Source organism: Ochotona princeps, chromosome 33 (assembly GCF_030435755.1).
Source record: "Ochotona princeps isolate mOchPri1 chromosome 33, mOchPri1.hap1, whole genome shotgun sequence".
Taxonomy (NCBI): Eukaryota; Metazoa; Chordata; class Mammalia; order Lagomorpha; family Ochotonidae; genus Ochotona; species Ochotona princeps.
This window is the reverse complement of record NC_080864.1, coordinates 5823962-5848397: the sequence shown is the minus strand read 5'-3', so window position 1 is coordinate 5848397 and position 24436 is coordinate 5823962. Positions and strand designations below refer to the sequence as shown.

The 24436-nt window shown below is 57.7% G+C and overlaps 1 protein-coding gene across 1 annotated transcript in view; it reads left to right on the top strand.

Annotated features, from left to right (window-relative positions):
- Positions 1–24436, top strand: part of LOC101526106 (heterogeneous nuclear ribonucleoprotein M) — a 31049-nt gene that overhangs the window by 3692 nt on the left and 2921 nt on the right. Inside the window, exons 4-16 of the mRNA XM_058657658.1 lie at positions 774–943; positions 7540–7741; positions 8539–8632; positions 10505–10543; positions 10661–10696; positions 11338–11491; positions 12599–12648; positions 13060–13120; positions 16269–16370; positions 17051–17095; positions 17430–17507; positions 21980–22033; positions 23417–24428. Of these exons, the coding sequence (XP_058513641.1) occupies positions 774–943; positions 7540–7741; positions 8539–8632; positions 10505–10543; positions 10661–10696; positions 11338–11491; positions 12599–12648; positions 13060–13120; positions 16269–16370; positions 17051–17095; positions 17430–17507; positions 21980–22033; positions 23417–24428 (2097 nt within the window). The remainder of the gene's footprint in view (positions 1–773; positions 944–7539; positions 7742–8538; positions 8633–10504; positions 10544–10660; positions 10697–11337; positions 11492–12598; positions 12649–13059; positions 13121–16268; positions 16371–17050; positions 17096–17429; positions 17508–21979; positions 22034–23416; positions 24429–24436) is intronic.

Below are 24436 nucleotides of genomic sequence, written 5' to 3'. Positions count from 1 at the left end.
TTTCAAAAATTTTTTTCGTTTTACAGATTTTTTTCTTTTTAAGATTTCTGTATTTTTATTACAAAGTAATATACAGAGAGGAGGAGAGACAGAGAGGAAGTTCTTCCGTCCGATGATTCACTCCCCGCCAACAGCCAGTGCTGCGCCGATCCGAAGCCAGGAGCCAGGAACTTCCTCCAGGTCTCCTATGTTGCGTGCAAAGTCCCAAGGCCTTGGGCCATCCTCTACTGCTTTCCCAGGCCACAAGCAGGGAGTTGGATGGGAAGTGGAGCAGCTGGGACACGAACCGGTGCCCATTTGGGATGCTGGTGCATGCAAGGTTCCTGGCTTCAAACTGGCTCTGCTCTGGCCATTGCAGCCACTTGTAGAGTGAACCAGCAGGTGGAAGATGTTTCTCTCTGTCTCTCCTCCTCTCTGTAAAAATACAATACCTTTCCGATAAAAATAAATAAATATTAAAGAAAATAATGAGTAGAAGGGATGATATTTTTATCTGTAAAGCTGGCATTGATCGGGCCCAGCCCATGTTCCATCCCCCTTCCTTTCCCTGTTTCTGTCTCGGGCTGAGCGTGCCTTAGCCCTGCAGTGGGCCTCGTACCCAGCTCCCTTCCGGACGGGGCCCGTGTGTCATGCCCGGGGAGCTCGGGGCTGGGAGGGGCCGCGCAGCGAGAGAGTGGTGTCGCTGGTCGTAGTGGGGGATCGTCCCCAGCCAGTGGCCTCCCGACTTGCCCGCCGTGTTGACGTGTTGGACGCTTTTTCTGTCCCGAATGCAGTGAAGGAGAGCGGCCGGCTGTGCCCGAGAAGCGGAAGGAGAAAACCATAAAACGGGGCGGCAGTCGCTTCGAGCCGTACGGCAACCCCTCCAAGAGATACCGAGCCTTCATCACGAACATCCCTTTCGATGTGAAGTGGCAGTCCCTGAAGGACCTGGTGAAAGAAAAAGGTAATGGCTCTGGTGGCCGAGTCGGGTCAGGTGGCCGTGTCGTCTCTCTGTGGCCGATGCCCTGGGTCACCTGGAGGTGGCAGCTGTTCCCGGGAGAGCCTGTGTCCCTCCCGAGCCCCTTTGCCCAGCCCGTCCTGCTGACGGCGCCCCTGTGTGTCGCGCAGGGTGGTTGTGTGGTCCTGTGGCCCGCAAATGATGGTACTGCAGCATCCCATGATTAATGAGGAGGTTGGGAGTAGGCTCGGGGAGAGATTCCTCCCCCTCCGCACCCACCCAAGGAAACTGCATAAATTCTTCACCCTAAATGGGGAGATTGTTCTGCTTTCTCCCTTCCTCCTCTTCAAAAATGAGGAAGCAAGAACAGGCTTTGCTTCTAGCAGGAAGGTGGTTTTTCAAATCAAAATGTGGTGGCCGGACCACGTGCTGCTCCGATGCGCAGCGATACAACATGAGCTGGGAGATAAGCTGCAAGGCCGCCTCCTCCCTTCCAGGAGACATGTAGAGAGCCCAGAATGAGGTGTCTGCTTTGTAACGGGGTGCACGTTGCCACAGCCCGGAACCCAATCCCAGCAGCCCGGGGCAGGGTGAGCTCCACAGAACCAGGAGACCCGGGGTGCCATCCAGGGCCTCGTGCGCGCCCCGTGGCCCCGCCGGTGGCTCTCCAGGCCTTGGGGTAGACAAAGCTGTAGACAGCGAACACCTTGCCCTCCTCCGTTTGCTGCCAAAGGGGGCGGCGGGAGTCGCGTGCCCCTCCCTGGAGTCTGTGAGGGACTGACTGACAGGTGTTGGTTTCTGGAACACTCAGGCGAGGAGAGATGCGAGCTTTGATTTGTGAAGCGGTTCCCGTTTCAGAGCCCGAGCTGCCGCTTGGGCCGGCCGGTGGGGTGTGTGTGCTGGTGACGGATGGCCGCCGCCATCGTCGGTCCCCCGAAGCACGAGGGCCCGCTGCCGTGTGATGCTTCCGCAGGTAACACGGCCGTGAGATCTGTGGGCCTGCCTTCATGGCCGGGGCTGCTCGGGCAGGAGTGCCGCGTCTCGGCTGTGAAGGGCACGGCCCGGTGCCACACACACACACACACACACGCGGGGTTCTTGATCCCTGACAGCTTGGCATCTCGTCCAGTGCTGTTGGGTCGCGTGCGGATCCCGTGTTCGAGGTCACCCCCCAACTTTGTGTTCTTGGTGATGTGGCCATTTCCGTGGGTCATCAGGTCACAGTAGTTCCAAGAACCAGGAGTGCGGCTTTGACAGTGCACTTGTTAGAATCCTGTAAGCGATGGCAGCCCCCCCCCCCGCCTTTTTCCCCTCCCTAGCCGCGTGTGAAGCAGTTGCGGGACGTGAGGGGTCCAATAGGCGACACTGGCCGCGTAGCCCTGCAGTCAGGCAGCTCTGCGGCGTTCCTGCTCGCAGCAGCAGCAGCCAGGATGGTGCTGGATGTAGAAGCAGCTCACCTCCATGTACTGTTCTGCACTGGCTAAGAGTGGGGCCAGCCTGATGGCGTGTTCGGATACTTCCAATTTGGTGCTCCTGTTCCCCTGGCGCTCTGCCCTGAATGCCCGGGCGCAGCACTTGGTGTCTATTTTTTTGGTGGTTGTAATTTAGAATTACAGGTGTGCAGGAAATCTGTTGTTTAAAAAACCACTGTTTTTGTTTAGAGCTCCCCCTGTACTGGTCAGTCACTCTTCGGTTTATTGAAGTTCCCAGCAGCAGAGGATTGTGGGTAAAGTGGTTCATGAGCCGGGTAACAAATGTGCTTTTCAACGATCATGTGAAAGTACGTGAAGTGCATAAAATAATTGGCTGTGTTTCTATGCACGTGGCTCTTGAAGAAGTATTCTTTTTTTGTTACGAAGTTTAAAGAATGCGTTTTTATTCATGTCTTAGTAGGCCAAAAAAAATAAGTGTAAAATCGGAACTCTTGAACCCTGCTGCACGGTTTTTTGGGTTTTTTTTGTTGTTGTTCTGTTGTGTTTTGTTTTGTTTGAAGACCATGCAGGGAAAAAAAAAATGGTAGCCAGCACGTGACACCCTAAAATGTTAGTCTCCAAATCATGGTGACGGCCGCTGCAGCAGAGAGGGCTGCTGGGGTCCTGCAGGCACGCGGGAGGCCTAGCGCCCACCCCTGCTCTAGGCTCCCGCTGGGGAGGGAGGGAGCAGTGGCTGGCTGCCGCCCCTCAGGCCCCGGGCAGCTCTGAGGGGGCAGAGCGTGGCTCCGCGGTGCTCCCCCCACCCCGCCCCGCCACGTCCCCCACGCCCCCCACGCCCTGGGTGGACAGGCGCTGCTCTCCGCAGCGTTGGGGAACTGTTACTCATCAGACACGTGAATGAACGGGCCCCTTGAGCCTGCCTTTCCCGTGCTGGGTTGCGGTGTTGCTCATTTCAAGGGGTTACTGATGGAGAGCTGTGTTTCATAGTGTGGGCAGCCCAGCCGCTGTTGGGCTCAGCCCTTCTTTTCCCCACAGCCCACTCGCAGAGCAGCTGCCCTTCCCCACTCCCCCCTGCCATGGTCCTGATGGAGCACGGAGGAGGAGGAGGAGGTCTCCACGGCCCTTCCCCACTGCCCCCTGCCATGGTCCTGATGGAGCACGGAGGAGGAGGAGGAGGCCTCCACGGCCCTTCCCCACTCCCCTGCCATGGTCCTGATGGAGCACAGAGGAGGAGGAGGAGGAGTTCTCCACGGCTCTTCCCCACTCCCCCCGGCCATGATTCTGATGGAGCACAGGGGAGGAGGAGGAGGAGGAGGTCTCCATGGCCCTTCCCCACTCTCCCCCGGCCATGGTTCTGATGGAGCACAGGGGAGGAGGAGGAGGAGGAGGAGGTCTCCACGGCCCTTCCCCACTCCCCACCTGCCATGGTCCTGATGGAGCACGGAGGAGGAGGAGGAGGGCTCCACGGCCCTTGCTTTTGCATGGAAGAACCATACCGAACAAGCAGCTGCTGTGAACATGGAAGACTTGCTGGACTGGAGGGAAAGATGAAATGGCCAAACCAGATTTGAAATGACCTAACAGTTGATCCTGTGGCAGAGATGTGTGATCCTAAGAACCTGGGCACGGGGTAGTTTGCTGGAGACAACAGGTGGTGTGAGGCAGTTTGAGTTTGAGTAGCGTTGTGCTACGTTAGGTTGAGACGCTGCGGTCCTATGGCCGCGGGAAGCGTGCCGCTGGCCACAGCCTCGATGTGGCGCGGCTGCAGCTCTTGCAGCCCTGGGCTGGGCTGGAAGCGACTGTACGGGGAGCCCAGGGTGAGGAAGGAAGGAAGGAAGGACGGTCAGGGCTCTAGGTCTACTCAGATCAATCCCAAGGTTAGCAGCAGTGTTAACTTGAGCACTGTGGTCCTTTCGTTAGGGTTTAATGTGTCATTTTAAGGCCCCCGGAGGATGCATGGCCAGCAGGAAGCCAGCCCACCCATAGGAGGGCATCTTGGGGGATGCAGCCAGGAGACGGAACGCCGCCTCAGCCTACCTGGCCCTTTATTCCTGGCTTTTTTTTTTTTTTTTTTTTTTTTTTAAAGAAATCCAGCCTGTGCTTTGCAAAAATTCATACGTGCATTTTTTTTTTCAAGATTTGTTGTTTATTTGAAAGCTCAACACACACACCCCCCCTTCCATCTGCTGGTTTGCTTCCTAAATAGTCCCAGCTCCCAGGGTTATGACAGGCCGAAGCCAGGAGCTGCTTTGCAGCCTCCCACGTGGGGGCAGGGGCCCAGGCAGTTGGCTTGGTCCTCTGCTCTGTATGTGGGGGGATTGGGAGTGTTTTCAGGCACGTTAGCAGGGAGCTGAATCAGAAGTGGAGCAGGCAGAACTTGAACTGGTGCTCCCCGTCCGTGCCCGGAGGCCCAGCGGCAGCGAGCCCGTGCGGGAGGCTCCCCTGCTGTGGACGGGACGCAAGGGTGGCTGGGCAGCTTCTCTCACTCGTCCTGCTGCCAAGTTTGCCATGTCTCGAGTTGTCTTTTCGATCAGAAACAAACGTCCCGATTGTAAGTGTGCCTGCGTTCTGCATAGAACCGGTCAGAAGCGAAGGATGTTTGGCAGCATGCCGTCCCCTACTGCAAACATCACAGGCTTCAGCACTTGGGAGCTCTCAGGAGAGCTTTGGCCCCCCCGCCCCGTCTCCCCTCTTCAGGGGGCAGTGTCTGTGTGTGTCAGGCTGGAAGAATAAATGGTGGCACACGATCAGATGCTTGTTGCGACACAGTGTGTTCCAGGGTGTGAAGCCACGTCGTTCCAGACCACGCACATGTTCTTGTCTGTCTTGCTTGTCTATCCTCATGACCTTCAGCGGTGGTGAGCGCTTCTTGGGGACACCATTGCAATGAACGTGGGTGATGACATTCGGCGTGAGCTGTCTCCAAGCCTCTGTTTCCCATCCCAGCATTTTCCTCTTGACAGCTGCCATGGGGTTTGTCTTAGCAGCTTCCTCTTGGGACTCCGTGGGTTCCATTGCTCTGTGGAAGGGGAGAGAGGGGCAGCCAGCAAGCGGGCACGTGCCAGTTCCTTGGTGAGGCTGCTGCTGTTGGCAGATTGTTGCCCGTGCCAGCTCTGATCGGCTCGGGCTCGTTGGTGAGAAGTGATCAGACTGGTTGGTTGACATGTTTTTCTTTCAGTCTTGCTGCTGGGTGTACTGATGGCAGAGCTGGGGCACCTCCACGGGCCGCTTCCCGTCGGGGAGTGGCCCTCAGCAGCTGGGGGCTTCTGGGTGCAGAGGGGAGTGTGGCGGATTGGTGCGGAGGCCTTGGGGACAGCACGCCTCACGCTGGAGCCCGAGGTGACGTCCAGGCAGCCCTTCGGAGGAAGGAAGAGAGGACATTTTTAAACGGGGTTTCTGGTGCGAGAGACGGCCGTTGGGTGCCAGCACTGGCCTGCTCCATGGAAAAACACTATTCCTAAACCAGGTATCTCATGAAAATGTGGACAAAAAGTTTGGTTTGGACTTGTTTTCTAGGTTGCAATAACAGCCTTTTGATTGAAGTACCTTGCTGGACACGGCTTAGACACTCTCCACCAGTGCTTGTGTCTTGACAACATAGTTCATCTGTTCCAAGCTAGCTATTAGGATGTCACTAGGTGGTGAGGTCGTCCACTGGGGGTCTCTTGTCAACCTCTGTGATACCAGGCATGTCCGTCGGAGTGGAGGCAAGGACTGTAGGGCCTTCAGTGGCTGCTGCTGTGGAAGTGGCTCCGAGTGCGGCCTTGGCGACTTTGCTTCTGTACAGATCTGATGAATCCAGTTTGTCCTCCCGGCCTTGGGCCGGGAGCAGCCCCAAGGTTGTCCCCGCTGGAGTACGCACCCCAAGGCTGAGGCTGCGGCAGCCCTCCCTGCTGCCGTCCCGTGCGGCTTTGCACTGAGTCTTCCTTTTGGTGCGAAGTGCAGGGGTTGGTTCTGGAACACCCGGGGAAGGGCGAGCAGGCAGGGCTGTAGACTGACTGCAGCGGGGGGCCTCTGGCCCGCAGCCCTGTGCGGGTCCTTTGATGTCCTTGAGCATGGCCGTTGGATTTGTGAAGCTAGCTTGGTAGTGTTTTCATTCTTCACATAAGCCTTTCCCTGCTGAATTAATGTCAAATTGTTCCAGTTGATGTTAAAGTCCGGACAGAGGAGTTGGACATGGGCAGGACTCGCCAAGGCCCTAAGTTGGGAGGATTTCCTCCTTGTCCTGAACCAGTGGAGGCATTCATGTGGCCCGAGTGGTCCTGGAGGAAGGAAAAAAAAAAAAAAAAAAAAGAAAAAAGAAAAAAGGACATCCGTGAACATTGCAGCCCTTTTTCTTTTTGACTTCTGCAGGCTTGAATGCTTTCTGAGGGTCTGTTTCCTGGCGCCATGTTCAAGTTCAGCAGCCACTGCGGTGGTGGTCTTGACGGAGTCTGACATCATGTCATGGTGGTCATGAATTGGCGATCCAAATCTTAAGGAAACTCTGCGGGCGTTTCCGCAGCCCCTCGGCTTCTTTCCTTTAGAGGCGACAAAACGCCTGTGTGTATGTGTGCGTGTGTTTGGACTGCTTCGTGCGGACCACACCCTAAAATTGAACTCGCTTGTGCCTGTCTCTGGAGAGGTTAGGGAGGCGGCGCGGCCACGGCTGGGCTCGATCCGAAGCACAGCGAGTCGCTGCCCTGCTCCTGTTGCCCTTCAAGTTTTCTTGCTGCCTCCGCGCACAGGGCTGGGAAGCGCCTCTTGGCTTTAAAATGGGGGATTGCAAGCTGGAGGCGCCCCACGAGGCTGACCCCGTCACCCCCGGTCCCTGGGCTCCAGCCCTCTGCGGCAGGAGCACCGGTCCGGCCCTGTCTTCCCCCAGGCCGAGCTGCCGGGCAGACTTGTTTCCTGGAGATTTGGATCGCCTGAGTCATGAAGGAGCCTTCGGGACAGGGGAGTCGCTCTGGAAATGTGTGGAAGCAGCTTGTGTGTGGTGGGAGGAGAACCTAGGAGCTCTTGCCTGCTTTACTGCACAGCTGTAATGCCTAGTCCGGCGGTTTAGGGAATATGGAGTGTTTCTGGGCTTGCAGAGGCTCCGTACACGGTTGCTGATGATTGTTCTAAATTCCCATTGTTTTCTTGGCTTTTCTCCCTTGGTGTATGTGTCGTCTGGAAACTGATTTGTAGTTGGTGAGGTAACGTACGTGGAGCTCTTAATGGACGCAGAAGGAAAGTCAAGGGTAAGTGTCTTGAGAGAATTTCTCCTGTGGATTTACTACATGACACAAAATGTAACCGTGGCTCAGGAAGGCGGCCAGAGCGCTCACGTTCCAGTAGCCGTGTTGGATTGTGGCCAGCACTCGAGCGGGGCGGGAGGGGGTTTGCCAGTGTGAGTCCCGCTTTTCCAAATGGCTGGCCCAAGAGCTGTTTGGGATTCTGTCTGGATGCCCAATTTGGATAACTGGGAATCAACAGTAGCCTTGTCTTCTTTGTTAACCGAGGAATTGGCTGTGTGTGAACTGTGCATGGAATTCTAGCGGTGGTATAATCAATGTAAAACGTGTGTTCTTGTCTAGACACTGTCACTCGTGGTGGTTTGCTGAATTTGAAAGTTGTGTGAACCAAAGCTTCTGCCAAGTTGCCTTTGTGCCAGTAAATTGTAAAGCAAGCATTCCAAAGCTTGAACGTTCCAAAATTGGCCTCGTAAGGTTTAGAGCAGTCCGGAGGGCGAGTCTTAATTTCTGGAAGGGATGGCTCTCAGAGGCGCACGCTCAGGAGCTGCTGGAGTCCAGAGGGCAGCAGAGCCACGGTTCTGTGTGATTTCCTGGAGATGCTGAGTTGCAGGCTGCTCACGCTGACGTGGGCTGTAGGGCAGGGCTGGCCATGTGTAGGCAGAGGAGGGCCAGGCGAGGTACCTCTCTCAGCCGCCCCTTGGAAGGGCTCATTGTGTAAGACCTGGAGACATGAATCGTAGTTTGGACGTGTTTGCGACCGTCATTGGCACTTACTTCTCTTTCTTTTCTTTTTTTTTTTTTCCCCCACCTTCCTCGCTCTTCTGCCTGGCCTGTGGCTTCCCCCGACCCCCGGAAGGGCTGCGCGTAAGTATTCGCGAGTTGCTTGCTGGCATTTGAGCCCTGGGCGCGCGCGGGGACCTGTTCTCACCCGTTTCCCTTTGCCTCTCCGTAGTGTTGTGGAGTTCAAGCTGGAAGAGAGCATGAAAAAAGCCGCCGAAGTCCTAAACAAGCATAGTCTGAGCGGACGGCCGCTGAAGGTCAAGGAAGTAAGCTGGGGGCTCCCTCCGGCGCCGCGCCCACCGTCCCCCGCGCCCCTGGTGCCTGGTCCATTCGACCGTTGAAAGGTAGAGCCTGGAGAGAGCTCTGTCTGCTGATCCACTCCGCACGTCTCTGCCAGGAGCCGGGAGCTCCATCCTGGCTGGCCCGTGCGGGCCTCCCTGGCACAGGAGCAGGGCGCTGGGTCAGCGTGGTGAGGCTGGCCACGTGGTGGGGTGCGGCTTTAAGCTGCCTTGTACGACACAGCAGCTTCCGTAGTTCCTGCTGACAGTGAGGACCAGGTGCTGCGCGTCCTGGCCGTGGGTCACAGACTTGAGCAGCCCCAGGTGCAAGAACCCAGGGAGTGCCAGGGCACTTGCCCGGTGACTGTGACATGGCCGCCTCAGGCCTCGGGGGCACTCGGACAGAGCCTGTGGTTTGAGCTGGTGTTAAGATTTATTTCTACTTGGAAGGCAGATTGACATAGAAAGAGGGACCAGAAAGATCTTCCGTTGGCTGCCTTTCTTCCCAAATGGCTGCCAGCGGCTGGAGCTGGGCCAGCTTGAAGCCAGGAGCCTGGAGCTTATTTCAGGTTTCCTGTGTGGGCGCAGGGGCTCAGGTCATTGGGACATTGTTTGCTGCTTTCCCAGGTGCACTCGCAGGGTGTTGGGATAGAGGGGGAACGGCTGGGACGTGAACCAGTGCCCATTTGGGACACTGACAGTGGAGTAGAGGCTTAACCTACTAGGCCACCATGCCAGCCCCAGAACTGAGGGACTGCACAGATGTGTCCGGGCCAAGTCCTCTTCTTGGCCCCTCTTTGCTCTGTCATCTTTTCTTTCTTTCTTTCTTTCTTTTTTTTAATTTAAAAAGATTTCTCTTGGTTTGAGAGACAGAGAGGGAGAGATACAGAGAAGCCTCTGCCCCTCATTCAGTCCTCCGGTGCCTGCCATGGCTGGGGCCGGGCCGGGCTGAGAGGGGGTGTCAGGAGCTCAGTCCGTAGCTTCTCACTGGGGACAGGGCCCCGAGTTGTTGGGCCCTCGTCGGCTGCCTCCCAGGCTCTGCATTAGCAGGAAGCTGGAGTCGGAGCTGGAGCCCAGAGCGGAAGCCAGGTACTCTGCTGTGGGCCGTGGGTGTCCTGGCCGCCACACGGGATGCCCACCCTGGGGTGGGGTGTGGTGTGAAGTGAGTTTGTTTTTGCTCAAATCCTCTTCGATCTCATCCAAACCAAATGCCTTTTTCTCCTCCCTGCGTGGGGAGAGGCTGTCTGCCGGGGAAGGCGGGGCGGGGTTCAGTGCTGGGGTGACCTTTGACCTCTTTCTGCCCCCCTCTTTCTTGGGGAGGAAGCTGGCTAGGCTGAACACTCGGAGAGGAGGGCCCCGAGGCTGGCCAGGGCAGGGACGGCCCAAGCTGTGTTGGGGGCTGAGCGCCACACCCCTGTCCCCGTGCAGTTGATCAGCTCCGAGCTGCCTGCACGGGGCCAGCACCTAACGCACTTGCAGCCGCTGGGGACCCAGGGGCATCTAGAACTGTGTTTCCGACTCCGGAAGAGTCTTTGGTGGGCTTTCTAGAAATTACCCGAGCCCATCGAGTTCTGCCAAAGCTGCAGAAGTTTCACTGCGGGATAGCCAGGTCTCCTCCGACTGATGGAGTTGAGCGGCGTGAGCAGTGCTACGTTGTCCACTCTGCTTCCTTCCCTGTTCTCTAACTGGGCTGCTCGCCGAGTCGGTTCACTCCATTCTCTCCCTTGCTGCCACACTGGTGACAGGCTTTGCGCACAGTCTCTCCATCTCCCGGCCTTTGAGGCCAGTGAGTGTTAGCGAGTGTGTGTTAGGTGCCCGCCCCCGGCTCAGTTCGATGTAACGGTTCTGTGCTTGTTCTAGGATCCTGATGGTGAGCATGCCAGGAGAGCAATGCAAAAGGTGACGGCTACGACTGGTGGGATGGGTATGGGACCTGGTGGCCCAGGAATGATTCCTATCCCACCCAGTATCCTAAATAATCCCAACATCCCAAATGAGATTATCCATGCATTGCAGGCCGGAAGACTCGGAAGCACAGTATTTGTAGCAAATGTAAGTAAACGGACACGTGGCCTGTGGTAGGAAATGAGAACCTGCAGGGATCTTGTCAGAGAGGACTGTACGAGTAATGCTGCCGTTGGAGAGGAGGGCTTCCTTGGGGGGCTGTGGTCGTCCTGACATCCTTGAGAGTCAGCCGCGGGCGGCCTTGGTTGGCGCCTTCCAGAGTCTCACGGGTGTGAGCCTGCGCAGTGCCTTGAGGGCCTTGTGGCTGAGCCCCTGTTCTCGGGGGGGGATTTGGCTCGCACAGTGGAGGTGCGGGGAAGCCGGGCTGGGCCAGAGAGCTGCTTCCCGGGGCATATGGATAAAGGGGAATGCGGACTGCATCCCCAGGGAGTGCGTTGTGCAAGAGAGGGGTGTGTGTAAGAGAGAGAGAGAGTGCTAAACAGCCAGCAGAAGCCTGCGGGTGCCTGGAAAGTGGGAGGAGAGGTCAGGCAGTGCGCATGCGGTGGTGGCAGGTGTCGGTCCTGTTTGAGAAGTTGTACAGTTGATGAGCGTTTGTGCCCGTCTCTCCCAAGGTTCGTTTCTGACCGGAGCCTGTCCGATTCATGTGTATGAAACTGCCTGACGTTGTCCGGTCAGATGTTTACATGAAGGTGTCTCCCCCCCCCCCCCGCCCTCCTTCTCTCCATCAGCTGGATTATAAAGTTGGCTGGAAGAAACTGAAGGAAGTGTTTAGCATGGCCGGTGTGGTGGTCCGAGCCGACATCCTGGAGGACAAAGATGGGAAAAGTCGTGGCATTGGCACTGTGACTTTTGAGCAGTCGATCGAGGCCGTGCAAGCCATCTGTATCCTTCTCAGGGTTCCCCTCGGGCAGCACAGTGGTCCCCGAGCGCTGTGAGTGGCAGGTGTGTGTGAGCAAGAGGTGACCGAGCGGCGGCATCTCTCTCGGCTCCGAGGGGGCATGTTGCTGTGGGCTCCGGAGGCTCGTGGAGCTAGACTGCATACAGGAAAGGCTGGAGTAGAACGTGGGCACATGTGCCCAGCAATGAGGCTTTCTAGAGGGTTCTGACCGGAGGGAGATGGGCCTGTCCCTGCTGAGCCCACGCGTTCCTGGAGTGGAGAGTCCTTCAGTTCAGCGGCCCCCAGTGCTGGGGAGAGCGCTGGGTACCCCGCGTGGCTGGGACACCCAGCTCCTTGGGCACATGAGCGCCCTGCCCCTGCTCAGGAGGATGGTTGGGAAGACACTGCAGCAGGCTGAATGGAGCTTCCTGCCCAAGGCTGCAATTTGTTGCTTTTCCCTCCTTGGTCTTAGTGTTGCCGGCAGAAATGTGCTTGAATGTGTAGTGAAAAGTGTTCGTACTTGACCGCTTCCCTGCAGGGCTGGAGGCTGTCCAGCCTGTGGGCAGTGGAAGGCCTTGGAAAGGTTGTCTGGGCTGACCCTGCAAGGCAGCTAACTACAGGTGTGACTCGGAGTTCAACAGATCTGTTCCAGGCTGGTGTTTTTTTGAGACACAGCTTTCCGAGCAAAGACCAGAGATCCTGTATCTGCTGGCCCGTCCCTCAGGCAGCCACAGCAGTCAGAGCTGGGGCGGTCCAGGAGCCAAGGGCTTCCTCTGACTCTCCCCAAGTGCAGGAGCCCCAGAGAGCTGAGAGTCCTCCTCCATTGCTCTCCCAGGTCCCAAGCAGGGAGCTGGATTGGAAGTGGAGCAGCCGGGACATGGCTCAGCACCCACATGTGGGATGCTAGTGCCACAGCCCGCTGTGCCATGGTACTGGCCCACAAATGATGCCTAAGGGTCCAGACGGCCCTGGGCTGCCCGCCGGGCACTGGTAGCCGTGAGAGTGTTGCTTGACCTTCCCTGGCTTCTCTGCCTCTCTCTTCCTCCTCGCCCCTTGTTTTCTCTCACTGCGCATGTTTTCATTGCAAGAACTAGCCTTAATTATGATACCAGCTATGTTTAATGGCCAGCTGCTGTTTGATAGACCGATGCACGTGAAAATGGTAAGTTTGATAGGATCCCTCTGTCCGTGATGTCCCCACGTCTCATGAGAGCACGCTGAGCCACAGTGGCTGGCATCTCTCTGTATGAGTTAGTGTGTCGAGCCCGTTGGAGGCCGAAATAGCAGTGACTGCTGCCGGTGTGGGTGCTGGAGGCAGGGCCACACGATGGCTCTAGCTAGGCTGTGGCACACCCTCCAGGCCGTACCGAACCTCAGCAAGACTTGCACCCCATTTTCTCAGTATCATGAAATAGCATCAGCCCTGCTGCCCTTCACCTTGGCCCAGCATGCTGGGCTGGGGGGCGAGCGTCTGTGTAACCGGGCCCGCGCTGCTGGGAAGGGCGTGTTGCTTCCTTCGCTGTTGACCACAGGGCTGCAGCGGATACCAAGATATTTTTTCTTTGTCTTACAGGACGAGCGGGCCCTGCCAAAGGGAGATTTCTTCCCTCCGGAGCGTCCGCAACAGCTGCCACGTGAGTGTCAACGATGCTTGTGGCTGAGGGTTTGAATTGGAGCGGAGTTACGCAAAGCAAAGCCAGGGAACAGTTGGCACTTGTTATTATATCCGGATAAGCTCCAGTTCCCTTGGCCAGTTTTTGTTTATTTATTTATTTATTAGAGATTTATTTGTATTTTGTTAGAAAGTCAGAGAGGAGGAGGAGAGACAGGGAGGAAGATCTTCCATCCGCTGGTTTACTCCCCAAATGGCCACGACAGCTAGAGCTGAGCCAGTTGGAGCCAGGAGCTTCTTCTGGGTCTCCCAGGCGGGTGCAGGGTCCCACGGCTTTGGGCCGTCCTCGAAAGCTTTCCCAGGCCACAAGCAGGGAGCTGGATGGGAAGTGGAGCAGCCGGGACACCAACTGGCTAGCGCCGGGCCCAGCCCTTGACCAGTTTTTGTTGGTAGGTTTTATAGGGTGAGAAATGAGCACAGAGGGACTCGGTCTCTCCCTCTTCCTGTATCTTGACCTTGCAAATAAATGCATTTTCCCCATGGGTTTATTCATTTATTTGAAAGCTCTGGAGAGGGAAAGACGAGAGAGAAAGAATCCACCTGCAGATACATTCCCCAGATGGCTGCAGTGGCCGAGAGAGAGAGAGAGAGAGAGAGAGAGAGAGAGATTGATTGATTCACAATCTGGGGAACGTGCGGGTGATGTCGTGAGGTGGCTGCCATGTGTTGAAGGTACAGTTGGGCACTGGGGATGGGAGACACGGGAGCCGCCTGCCCTGAGCTTCCAGGAGGATGTTGGACTGTGTGCGCCAGCCTTGCCCTGCCAGTGTGCTCCCAGAGAATGAACTAGCTCTCCACACCGCGGCTCCGTGTCGGTGTCCGTACCGGCAGGACTCAGAGTAGCCGGGGAAACTGACGTGGCCAGCCGATGCGGGCGGCGGCGGCGGGGTGGGTTAAGAGGAGCAGAGAGCAAGGAATTGGAGGAATTGTTAGGAGGAAGCCACTTGGGAAACACAGCTGCAGGGCTCCAGCCAAGCCTGAGACTGGGTGCAAGTGTTAGCAGGATGGTTTGACCTAGGGGCCCCCGTCGGGCAGTGTTTCTGGGGTGTGGGAAGAAAGCAGCTCGTGACAGCGTGCTGCGGGTAGAGATGTGTCTTGGGGCAGTGTTTGGTTCATAGACGGTGCATGCTGGGGCAAAGGTGAGGCAGGTGTGGCTTGGGAGGGGTCGGGGTGCAGGGAGGGCTGCCTGAAGGCTGGTGGTGACAGGTGGGAGAGCTGAGTGCTGCAGCAGGGAGGACCCCACGCCGGCAGGGAGGACCCCACGCCAGCAGGAAGGAGGGACTGTGCAGTGGCAGTGGGTGCCCCAGCCCGGGCTCAGCAGCTTGCGGCAGGCCCTGCGGTGCGGGATGGGAGGAGAGACAGAGAGGAAGATCTTCCATCCGTAGACTCACTCCCCAAATGGCCACAATGGCTGGAGCTGAGCCAGACCAGAGCCAGGAGCTTCTGGGGTCTCCCAGGGTCCCAAGGCTTTGGGCCGTCCCTGACTGCTTTCAAACCAGGCCAAAGCAGGGAGCTGGAAGGGAAACAGTGTCGCCTAGACATGAAGCAGCACCCATACGGGATCCTGGTGTGTGCAAGGTGAGGACTTTTAGCCACTAGGCTACCACGCCGAGCCCATGCCAGGGACTTGAAGAGCAGGGAATAGGTCATCTGTTAAGAGAAGGACCATATTTCCGCATCCTGACACAGCTGTTTCTCAAGCACGTTGTCATGGAGATGATTTCCTGGGACACAAGCCTTCCTCCCCCACCTGTTTCCCCAGACCTGGGCCCAGGCCCTTGTTGGCTGTCTGGAGGGAGCAGCACAACCCAGGGTGCCTAGGTCCCCAAGCATAGTTCCCAGGGTTGACTTCAAAGCCTCCAGGCCTTTGGGGAGTGAGCAGCCTTGGTGATCCCTTGCTGTTGCTGTGCAGTTAAAAACAGGGATCTGTGTTTGAAAGGCAGAGTTACAGAGAGATCTTTCTGTCCCCTGTTCACGCCTCCAAATGGCTGCAACAACCAGAGCTGGGCTGATCTGAAGCTGGGAGCCAGGAGCTGCACCTGGGCCTCCCACGTGGGTGCAGGGGCCCAAGCACTTGGAGCCATCTGAAGTGGAGCAGCCAGGATTCGAACCCGCAGCCCTGTGGGCTGCCTGTGCTGCAGGCGGTGGCTTAGTGTGCTGGCCCCTGTGGCACGGCTTTTGTGGCGTGTGCCTTGCTGCAGTTTGTCCTCCCTCGCCTTCATCTTTGACTTCATGTTACTGGCCTGTGTTGCCCCAGAGCATCGTCCCTGGTGGAGTGGGGTGTGTTCTGGCCTGAGGCCGCAGGGCGTGGTGGTGAGGCTAGGCTGGTGTCACGGGTTGTGTGTGTGCAGTCCCGAGGGTGGGTTCATTGAACACGCAGTGGGCGGCTGTAGAGCATTGATTTGTTGATGGGAAGTTCTTGGGGCTACACAAGCACTGCTGCCTGATGCCCTGAGCCTCCGTGGGCTCTCAGGATTGTTTTTATATTTATTTCAAAGTCAGAGACCTTCCACGGGCCATCAGCAGGGAGCTGGATTGGAAGTGGGGCAGCCGGGATATGAACTGGCCCTCGTATGGCATGGCACTGTTGGCTGGTGGTGACTTAACCCACTGTGCCTCGGCACCCGCCCCCAGGGCTGCTGTTGTGTAGGTGGATGTGTTTAGCTGCCGTCGTGTACGTCCGTGTGTGTCACACACTTGAATCTGGTTGCACACGAGAGACGGTGCCTTGAAGTGGGAGAAGCACCGAATGACCCCGTGGGCCTGCGTGTACAGAGAAGGAGCTGGGGCGCCGGCGTATGGCAGCTGCAGCAGAGTCCAGGCAGGCGGCCTCTGCGGGCTAGGGTAATCTGTATTTCTTTGTAAACACTGTTTTATTTGAGTTTGTTTTTCATTTGAGAAAGTAGCGTTGGAGTTGTGCTAATTCACTCCTGGATACCCCCATAGTGGGGATACCCCTGGGGAGTGGTCCTGGCCGCTGGGCTCTGAAGCCAGGGCAGCTGCCAGCTGGGTGGCAAGATGGCCCGGGGCCTCCACTTGAGACCTGAAGCCGGGCACTCTGGTCACTCCTGCTCCCAGTCTACACTTCTGACACACTGTTTTCGTTCCAGATGGACTCGGTGGTATCGGCATGGGGTTGGGACCAGGAGGGCAGCCTATTGATGCCAATCACCTGAATAAAGGCATTGGCATGGGAAACCTCGGGCCTGCAGGTGAGAACCACGGGGCCCCTTCGGGGGAGGCGTGGAAGTTCATTCCAGGGAATGATTGGAACAATGTGGCCTTGAGCAGTGCCCGTGGAATAAAGGTTTAACTGATGTGGAAATCCCTCTCTGGTCATCTTCACTTCGCTTCCATAAGGCAGCGCTTTGTTGTTACCGAGTGGAATCTTGTTTTATGGAAAAGGCATTCTGTGTCCTTTCATGGGGTCTTCAGTGCGGCCTGCTGAGCTAAGATGCTAACGCCAGTTGGTGAAGGACAAGCCGGGGGTAGGTCTAGGCCAAGGCCACAGTGCCAGCCAGTGATAACAGCCGCAGGCCTCCTGACCTCAGGACCCAGCAGTGCTGCATGCCCGCTCCCAGTCCCCCTGGGCTCCCTGTAAGGGGCACAGGGGCAGCCTTGCGGGGCGACCGTCCACCTGGTGGGCTTCCCCAGGAAAGACTGGGCACTTCCTCAAGAAGCCAAGGGCTAGGTTACGGGCGAAAGGTGAACTGTGAAGTCCAAGCCTCGCTCTGGGTCCTGGGGCATCCCAGGCCGCTGCGGAGTGCGTTCCTGTGGCTCGGGCCTGCTCTCCTTTCTGTGGAATTTCCTGTGCTTTTGGAAGGTTCAGTGTTACTTGCTTTGACGTAATTTTAGTTTGCATTGATATATATATTTTTTTTCCCTTTTAAAGGAATAGGAATGGAAGGCATAGGATTTGGAATAAATAAAATGGGAGGTAAGAACTTTAAGCATGAAGTACTGGTACGGTGCCCTTGGGGTGTGGTCCTTCTGCCCCTCTGAGCCCTGCGTGAACTCCTCACCCTGGTTCCCGGGAGCTGTGCGTCTGGCACTGTCACCCTCTGGCCCGCTGTCGGCCATGTACTGGCTTCGGGCTCGCTTCTTCTCTCAGGGTGGATGACGTCAGCTTTCGTAGATGGTTTTGAAACCAGGGCGCCGGCCTTCTACCTTGCAAAGGCCTTGAGCTTGTGGAAAATGTGGCAGCTGCCCTGCTCAGCCTGCCGTGCCCTGCTGGGGCAATGCTGACGTTGGCGTGTGTTCCTCTCTTGCAGCCATGGAGGGCCCCTTCGGCGGTGGCATGGAAAACATGGGGCGCTTCGGATCTGGGGTGAACATGGGAAGGATCAACGGTAAGGCTCGGGTCTCCCTGCTGGTGCGAGGCCGCACGCAGGCTGACTTGGGGTTCACTGGTTACTTCTGCGCTTCCCTGCCGGCTCCCGGGGTTCTGAATCGCCTTGAACTTGTATCAGTAAAAACTGCAGTGTCTTTGAATTGTATCGTTGACACCATGCAGGTTTTATGGACTTGACTCTTCCAGCCCTGCCAGCCTTTTAGAGAGATTTGCTGATAATGCTAATTACGATGACAGCATGACAGCGTGTTTTGTTTAGGCCTTGCAAAAACAGCATGACCTGTAGGTACCAGAAACCCAGAGGCTCCGGGTGACTTGCCTGAGGCCCATGGCCGGTGCGTGGGGGTGCTTGCCTGGCTCCTGGTCCCGCTCAGTCCTTCCTCTTGGCCTAGCACAGCGGCAGCCGTGCGCCCCCTCTGGGAAGTCCTCCGTGTGCTGGCTAGCTCCGACCCCGACCTGTGGGAAGGCTGCTGCACACGCGCACTCTCCCGGGATGGGACGTCATCGGGCACTTGGGTTGACGGTTTGGGTGTTTTTGTTTTGTTTTGTTTTTTGCTGTTCTGTAATAATGTGCAGTGTGGAAATAGAACAGGCAGAAATCTTAACCAAAAAAAACCAAACTAACTCTCCAACTTGAAAGGCATTTCTTTGTGCTGGTGCCTAGGGAGCAGGCAGACAGTGTGTGTACTGACTTCTTGGTACACCTGACTCCAGAATGCATGGAAAGCCTTTCTGGGGGAGGGGGACAAGTGCCATTTAGATATTTACACCACCGTTTGTGGTCTGTGGGCAGGAGCTGGGCATTCAGCCCAGGATGGCCGTGAAGGGCCATGGGGACTCCCAGGCTTACCTGCAGCTCATGTGTGCTGACGGGTCTTGTCGCTGTCCCGTAGCGATGGACTCGGTGCACGGAGCCCATAATAACACGCGTGGACCCTGTTTATTAGTAGCATCAGACTTTATACACTGAGGGTCATACAGGATTAGGGTAGAGATACTTAGTCCATCAACAAAACCATCAACTGTTTCTATGCCTTTGGAAGTCCTTTTCTCTTATATATTACTTCCCACTCAACTGTTCTTATACAAATGACATCTCATCAGGTATACAAAAGGTAGCCATTCAGTTGTTCTCATGGAAAGGATATCCATTCAGTTGTTTATCATACAAATATTATCCAGTCAGCTGTAATCCTGTGCTCACTGACCTCCTAGGGTCACAATGTCCTCTGGTGAGGATGCTCGCAGAGGGGAGCCAGAGGCAGGCTGAGGTTGCTGTGAGAACTGGCTGAGCTGGGCCACTCAGTCCTTGGGCAGGGATGCGTGTGGGGGCCAGCAGGCTAGGGCTTAGGCCTGACGACAGAGTCAGCCTGCATTCCCCGTGGAGAAGCAGAGTTGGAGTGTGCCTTCCGACTGCCATGTGCTTGCACCTGCTTGGCCAGCGGCTTCCTCCCACCTGAGTGGTGTGCTGGGATCGGGGGTGGGGTGACCTCAGGAGCCCTTGGGTGCCAGGTTCACACTGCAGAGTCTACGAAGCTGACTTTAAACTCTACTAGGCCGAGCTTGAGAGAGTGAGCAAGCTGTCATCCGCTGTCTGACTTCCCGAATGCCCACAGCAGCTAGGAGCCAGGAACTCAATCCCGGTCTCCCCGTGAGAGGCAGGAGGTAGCGGGAAGCTGCAGGTAGAAGCGGAGCTGGCGGTTGAAACTCGGCGCTCGCATACGCATGCCAGCCCGCCAAGCCACTAATGTTGGAAAATGAGATTTACAGAGAGAGAAGGAGCTAGAGAAAGATCTTCCATCTGCTGTCACTCCCCAAGGCCACAACAGCCAGGGGCTGCTTCCAGGTCTCCCACCCCGGTGCAGGGTCCCAAGGCTTTGAGCCGTCCTCTGCTGCTTCCCCAGGCTAGGGAAGTGGAGCACTCAGGATAAGAACTGGCATCCACATGGGATCCCAGTACTTGGGACGCGAGGATTTAGCCACTGAGCCATTGTGCTGGGCCCAGCCACAGGCTCTTATGACAGTTGGCTGTCCTAAAGTGTCTGTTGGAGTCGGAGGTGCAAACGCTAGGTTGGCTCTTTACGTATGAAGAGTTCATTGTTTTTATTTGAAAGGCAGAGTGGTGGAGAGGTCTTTTATCCTCTGACCTACTCCAGATAACTGCAATGGCCAGAGTCTGGCTGGTCTGGAGCCAGGAGCCAGGAGCTGTATCCATGTCTCCCATGTGGGTGCAGGGGCCCCCACGCTTGCACCATCTGCTGCTGCTTTCCCAGGATTGGCAGGGGGTTCAAGTGGAAGTAGAACAGCTGGCTCTCAAACTGCTGTCCACACGGGCTGCTGATGGAGGCTCCGCCTGAGCGGGCACAGTGCCAGCCCCTGCGTGTTTATTCCTTTTGAAAGGGTTACTAGAGAGAAGTAGAGACAGATCCTCCGTCCTTTGGTTGGTCACGCTGAATCCAGAAGCTTCATGGGTCTCCCATGCGGCGGCAGAGTTCCAAGCACTGGGCTATCCCTTGCTGCTTTTGCTAGGCCCCAAGTGGGAGCTGGATTGGAAGTGGAACAGCCAGCAAACAAGCTCACCCCTTTGGGATGCTGGTTATTGGTTGGAGAGAGGCCGGACTTGCACTCATGCATTGCTTCTCTGCAGATGGCTGCAGCGAGCGGGGCTGCCAGGAGGCAGGGCTGCTTGTCATTTCCTCTGCGTGCAGGGTCCCGAGGGCTTGGGCCGCCCTCTTCTGCTTTCCCAGAGCAGTAGCAGGGGAGCGGGATTGGAAGTGGAGCAGCAGCTGGGACTTGAACTTGCAGCCGTCTGGATGCCAGTAGTACAGAGCCCTAACTCTCTGCCACAGTGCCGGCCCAGTAAACTGATTTTAAATCAGAGTGTCTGGCCGACTTGGTTATAAAATGTAATCTTGACTGTGGAGATGCGCGCACACAGCCCCTTCTGTGAGGAGCGTGGGGTCTCCCGATTCTCGCTCAGGTAGATGAGCTCCGAGGCTTTGGGCCCCTCGGTTCTGTTGTAGCCCCTCGAGCCGGGGACCCCTGCCGCCCCCGTTCAGGCTTGCACAGGTGTGAGTCCAACAGCTGGCGCTCTGCCCACCTGAGTCCTCCAGGACTGCTCACCACCATCGCCAGAGCTCCTGGTAGTTGGGGATGCCCTCTTGCCCTCCCCTCCGTGGACCTGGCCCTCGTGGCACGGCTGCCCACGCTGTCTGGCCTCTCAGGACATGAGAGGAGGGGTCCCGGGGATCCCCTGTGCTGTGGTGCCAGCCCTGGTCTCTGGTCTCCTAGTTTAATTTCAGGTTGTTTTAGAGTTCGGGGGTGTTACATGCCTGTGTGTAACTAAATTGTTGCAAGTCTCCTATCGCCAGGACTGGCTTCATTGTTGTGTCACAAATACTAGTTTGTGGGTGTCTGATGAACACGTGTGTGTTTGGGAGGTGTTCATCTCACACCTTTGATGGCCCACCCACCTTGTCCGCGGAGCAGGATGTGGGCTTCCCACCTGTGAGAGCAGCTGCTGTGGCCACGGGGGACTGTGTGCCCTGGCCTGCAGGTGCCGTGGATTGTTCCCACGGCAGGTCGGTCCCCCTGCCGGGATCTGGGATCTCTGTCCTGGCTCCCTGTGCTGCCTGAGGTCAGATGGAGGTAGCAGAATGCGCTGCCTCCCAGTGTCACGGTTGGGTTTGCAGGGGCTGCCTGGAGTGTTTGAAGACTTAGGCGGAGTGACAGACATGTCTTCCATCGGCCGGGGCAGGTGGCAGCCAGGAACCAAGAGCTCTCCGGGTCTCCCCACGTGGGCAGCCACTGGGGGTAGTACAGTGGGGAGCTGCGGCTGGGTCTGTGAGCGCCTCCCCCGCCGTGGTGGGCCGTCTCTCGGGCCCAGAGCCGTGCAGTGCCCGAGGTAGCACAGCCATAGCACAGGCTGAGTCAGCACAGCCGTGTTTTGTGCTTCAGGGACGAGGGGAGATCTGCCGTCCATGACCTTGAGGGACCTGGTGTGTCCCAGAAGACAGTCCTGAGAGAGGCCCAGGATGGCACCCCGGGGAGGTGGCGCGTCTCAGGCCCATACCACAGCCTGGTGGACATGTGTGTGCCAGTGGGACTGGCTGTTCCCCAGTGCACTGGGCCAGCTGGCGGGTCGGGGGTGGCCAAGGTGGGCCCGCTAGGTGGGCCTCAGCGCTGCGCTCTCTGCTTGCTCTGGCTTGGACTGACATGCCGCGTGGGGCCTCCAGCACCTGCTGTCGCAGCTGACCTGCCAGCCTGGGCCCCAGGCCCTGGAGCTACGTGGGACCCTAACCTGCTGTGCCCCCACGTCAAGGAAAAACCACCTTGTCTCTGCATCTCTCCAGCCTTTTTTCCCTGCTGTAAATGATTGATCAGTAGTATTGCTACTCTGGAATCTGTGATGAGCGTTTTCTGTTACCATAGCAAAGTTGGCTAATTTTTGTTTTCTCCTGATTTCCTTAGAAATCCTAAGTAATGCTCTGAAGAGAGGAGAGATCATTGCAAAGCAGGGAGGAGGTAGGAACCCTAGCCTGCCTGTGAGGCAGGCTGCCCCTGCTGTGCACCTGCTCCGGGACCCCACCTGCCCCCAGCTGTGTGGCCTGTGGCACGCTGGTGAACCTCTCTGTGCCCACGCTGCTCTGAACAGTGGGCTGGACCAGCACCTGCCTCACAGGGCTGTTGGTGAAGAGGCAGGGAGCTGCCGCTGACAGCTTGATTGCGTGCGAGTGTTGGCTGCTGGGGCTGCGAGACACGTGTGACTGGGGGTCCCGGGGGTCCCAAAGGCAGATTCCGCGTTGTTCCCTTGTGGGGGAGCTGGAAGCACGCCACCCGGTTCCCAGCAGGTGCTCCTCCAGATGGCGCCCAGTCCACATTGTAAACTTCGGGGAAAGCACAAAGCCAGTGCCCGCTGCCTGGGGCTTCCTGCTGCAAAGCTCTGTGCCACAAGCCCCTTTGTGGGCACTCATGGTCCTTTGGCCTCCTGGCCAAGTGCCCCAGCCTTTCCCTGGGGCACATTGGCTCTATTGCTGTGGTGGGCGGCTGCAAGAGCCCACAGAGACCTCGGCACGTGTCTCTGGTGCAGTTGGACGGGCCGCCGCCCTTGTCCTCGTTGTATGCTGAAGGCGTATGTGGAGTGTCCAGTGCCTAGACACTCGTCCTCGCAGGGCTGTCCTTGAAGTTGGGTACATTTTTGCCATTTGGCCTGCTGCTCTTCAGCTGAGAATTTGGCCCGGCGGAGTCCCGTGGCTAGGGAAAGGTCACCCGGCTGGGCTGCTCAGAGGCGGCCGGTGGCACTCTGTATGTGGGCGATGCTGGGTGTGGAGTGGCCGCCAGGCACCGAGGACAGGGCTATGCGTGCTGCCAGCTGGCCCCAGGCTGCTGTCCCAACCTGCCCTGAGGGCCTTCTGGAGCCAGTTAGGTTGTGTGCAGGTGGCTGGCGGGGAGTCGGGCCCCGGAAGTGGCTGGCAGTGTGTTGGCGATTGTGTGCTTCCTGCATCTGTGTCTCATCACGTGGCTTGCAAACTCTCTTGGCTGTGCCTGGGGCTGCTGAGGAGAGGCAGGCCCATTTGTCTCCTCACAGTGCTGTCCCTGATGCTGGATGGCCATTGAGCGTGGGCGTCTCTATGGTTTCCATCCCTAGAGCTGGAAAGGCCACAGAGGTCTCAGATCTGGGCGTGATGAACATGTCAGCCGGGCTGTGGGCAGAGTGTGGCAAGGCCCCTGTGCCTGCGTCGCCTGCCCCGCTTTGACAGCAGCCAGCGTTGGAGGGCTGTTGGCGGTGAATTGAAGGGTGTGCTCAGTGCTCTGTGGATGCTGTGTGCTGCGGTGCCTGAGTGCAGGGTTGGTGTGCACATCGCTGCCCAGTCCCTGACACCTGCTTCCATTTTGTGTCTGTTCTAGGTGGAGGTGGAGGCAGTGTCCCGGGCATCGAAAGAATGGGCCCCGGCATTGACCGCATCGGGGGTGCTGGCATGGAGCGCATGGGCGCAGGCCTGGGCCACGGCATGGATCGTGTGGGCTCCGAGATTGAGCGCATGGGCCTAGTCATGGACCGCATGGGCTCCGTGGACCGCATGGGCTCCGGCATCGAACGCATGGGCCCCTTGGGCCTCGATCACATGGCCTCCAGCATCGAACGCATGGGCCAGACCATGGAGCGCATCGGCTCTGGCGTGGAGCGCATGGGCGCCGGCATGGGCTTCGGCCTGGAGCGCATGGCCGCACCCATTGACCGTGTGGGCCAGACCATTGAGCGTATGGGCTCAGGCGTGGAGCGCATGGGCCTGAGCATGGAGCGCATGGTGCCCGCGGGCATGGGGGCCGGTCTGGAGCGCATGGGCCCCGTGATGGATCGCATGGCCACCGGCCTGGAGCGCATGGGCACCAACAGCCTGGAGCGCATGGGCCTGGAGCGCATGGGCGCCAACAGCCTGGAGCGCATGGGCCTGGAGCGCATGGGCGCCAACAGCCTGGAGCGCATGGGCCCAGCCCTGGGCGCTGGCATCGAGCGCATGGGCCTGGCCATGGGTGGCGGTGGCGGTGCCAGTTTTGACCGCGCCATTGAGATGGAGCGTGGCAACTTTGGCGGAAGCTTCGCAGGCTCCTTTGGCGCTGGAGGCCACGCCCCTGGGGTGGCCAGGAAGGCCTGCCAGATCTTTGTCAGAAATGTGAGTCGCTTTGAGGGGCTCGTCGGGGGTGAGCGGTGCAGGCCCAGGGACGGAGTGTTGGGATTCGAGGGTGGATGCTGCCCCCCGGAAGGGGAGTGGGTGATGAGGAGAGCTGGCCTCGTCGCTGGAGATGGGGACGTGGGGGAGGAGTGTGGGAGCGCAGGGCACTCAGCAGCTGACTGGGTCCTGGTGCTGGACTTCTCCGGGGAGCTGCCCAGGCACTTCCTGCTTGGCTGCCCTGCAAGGTGCCTGT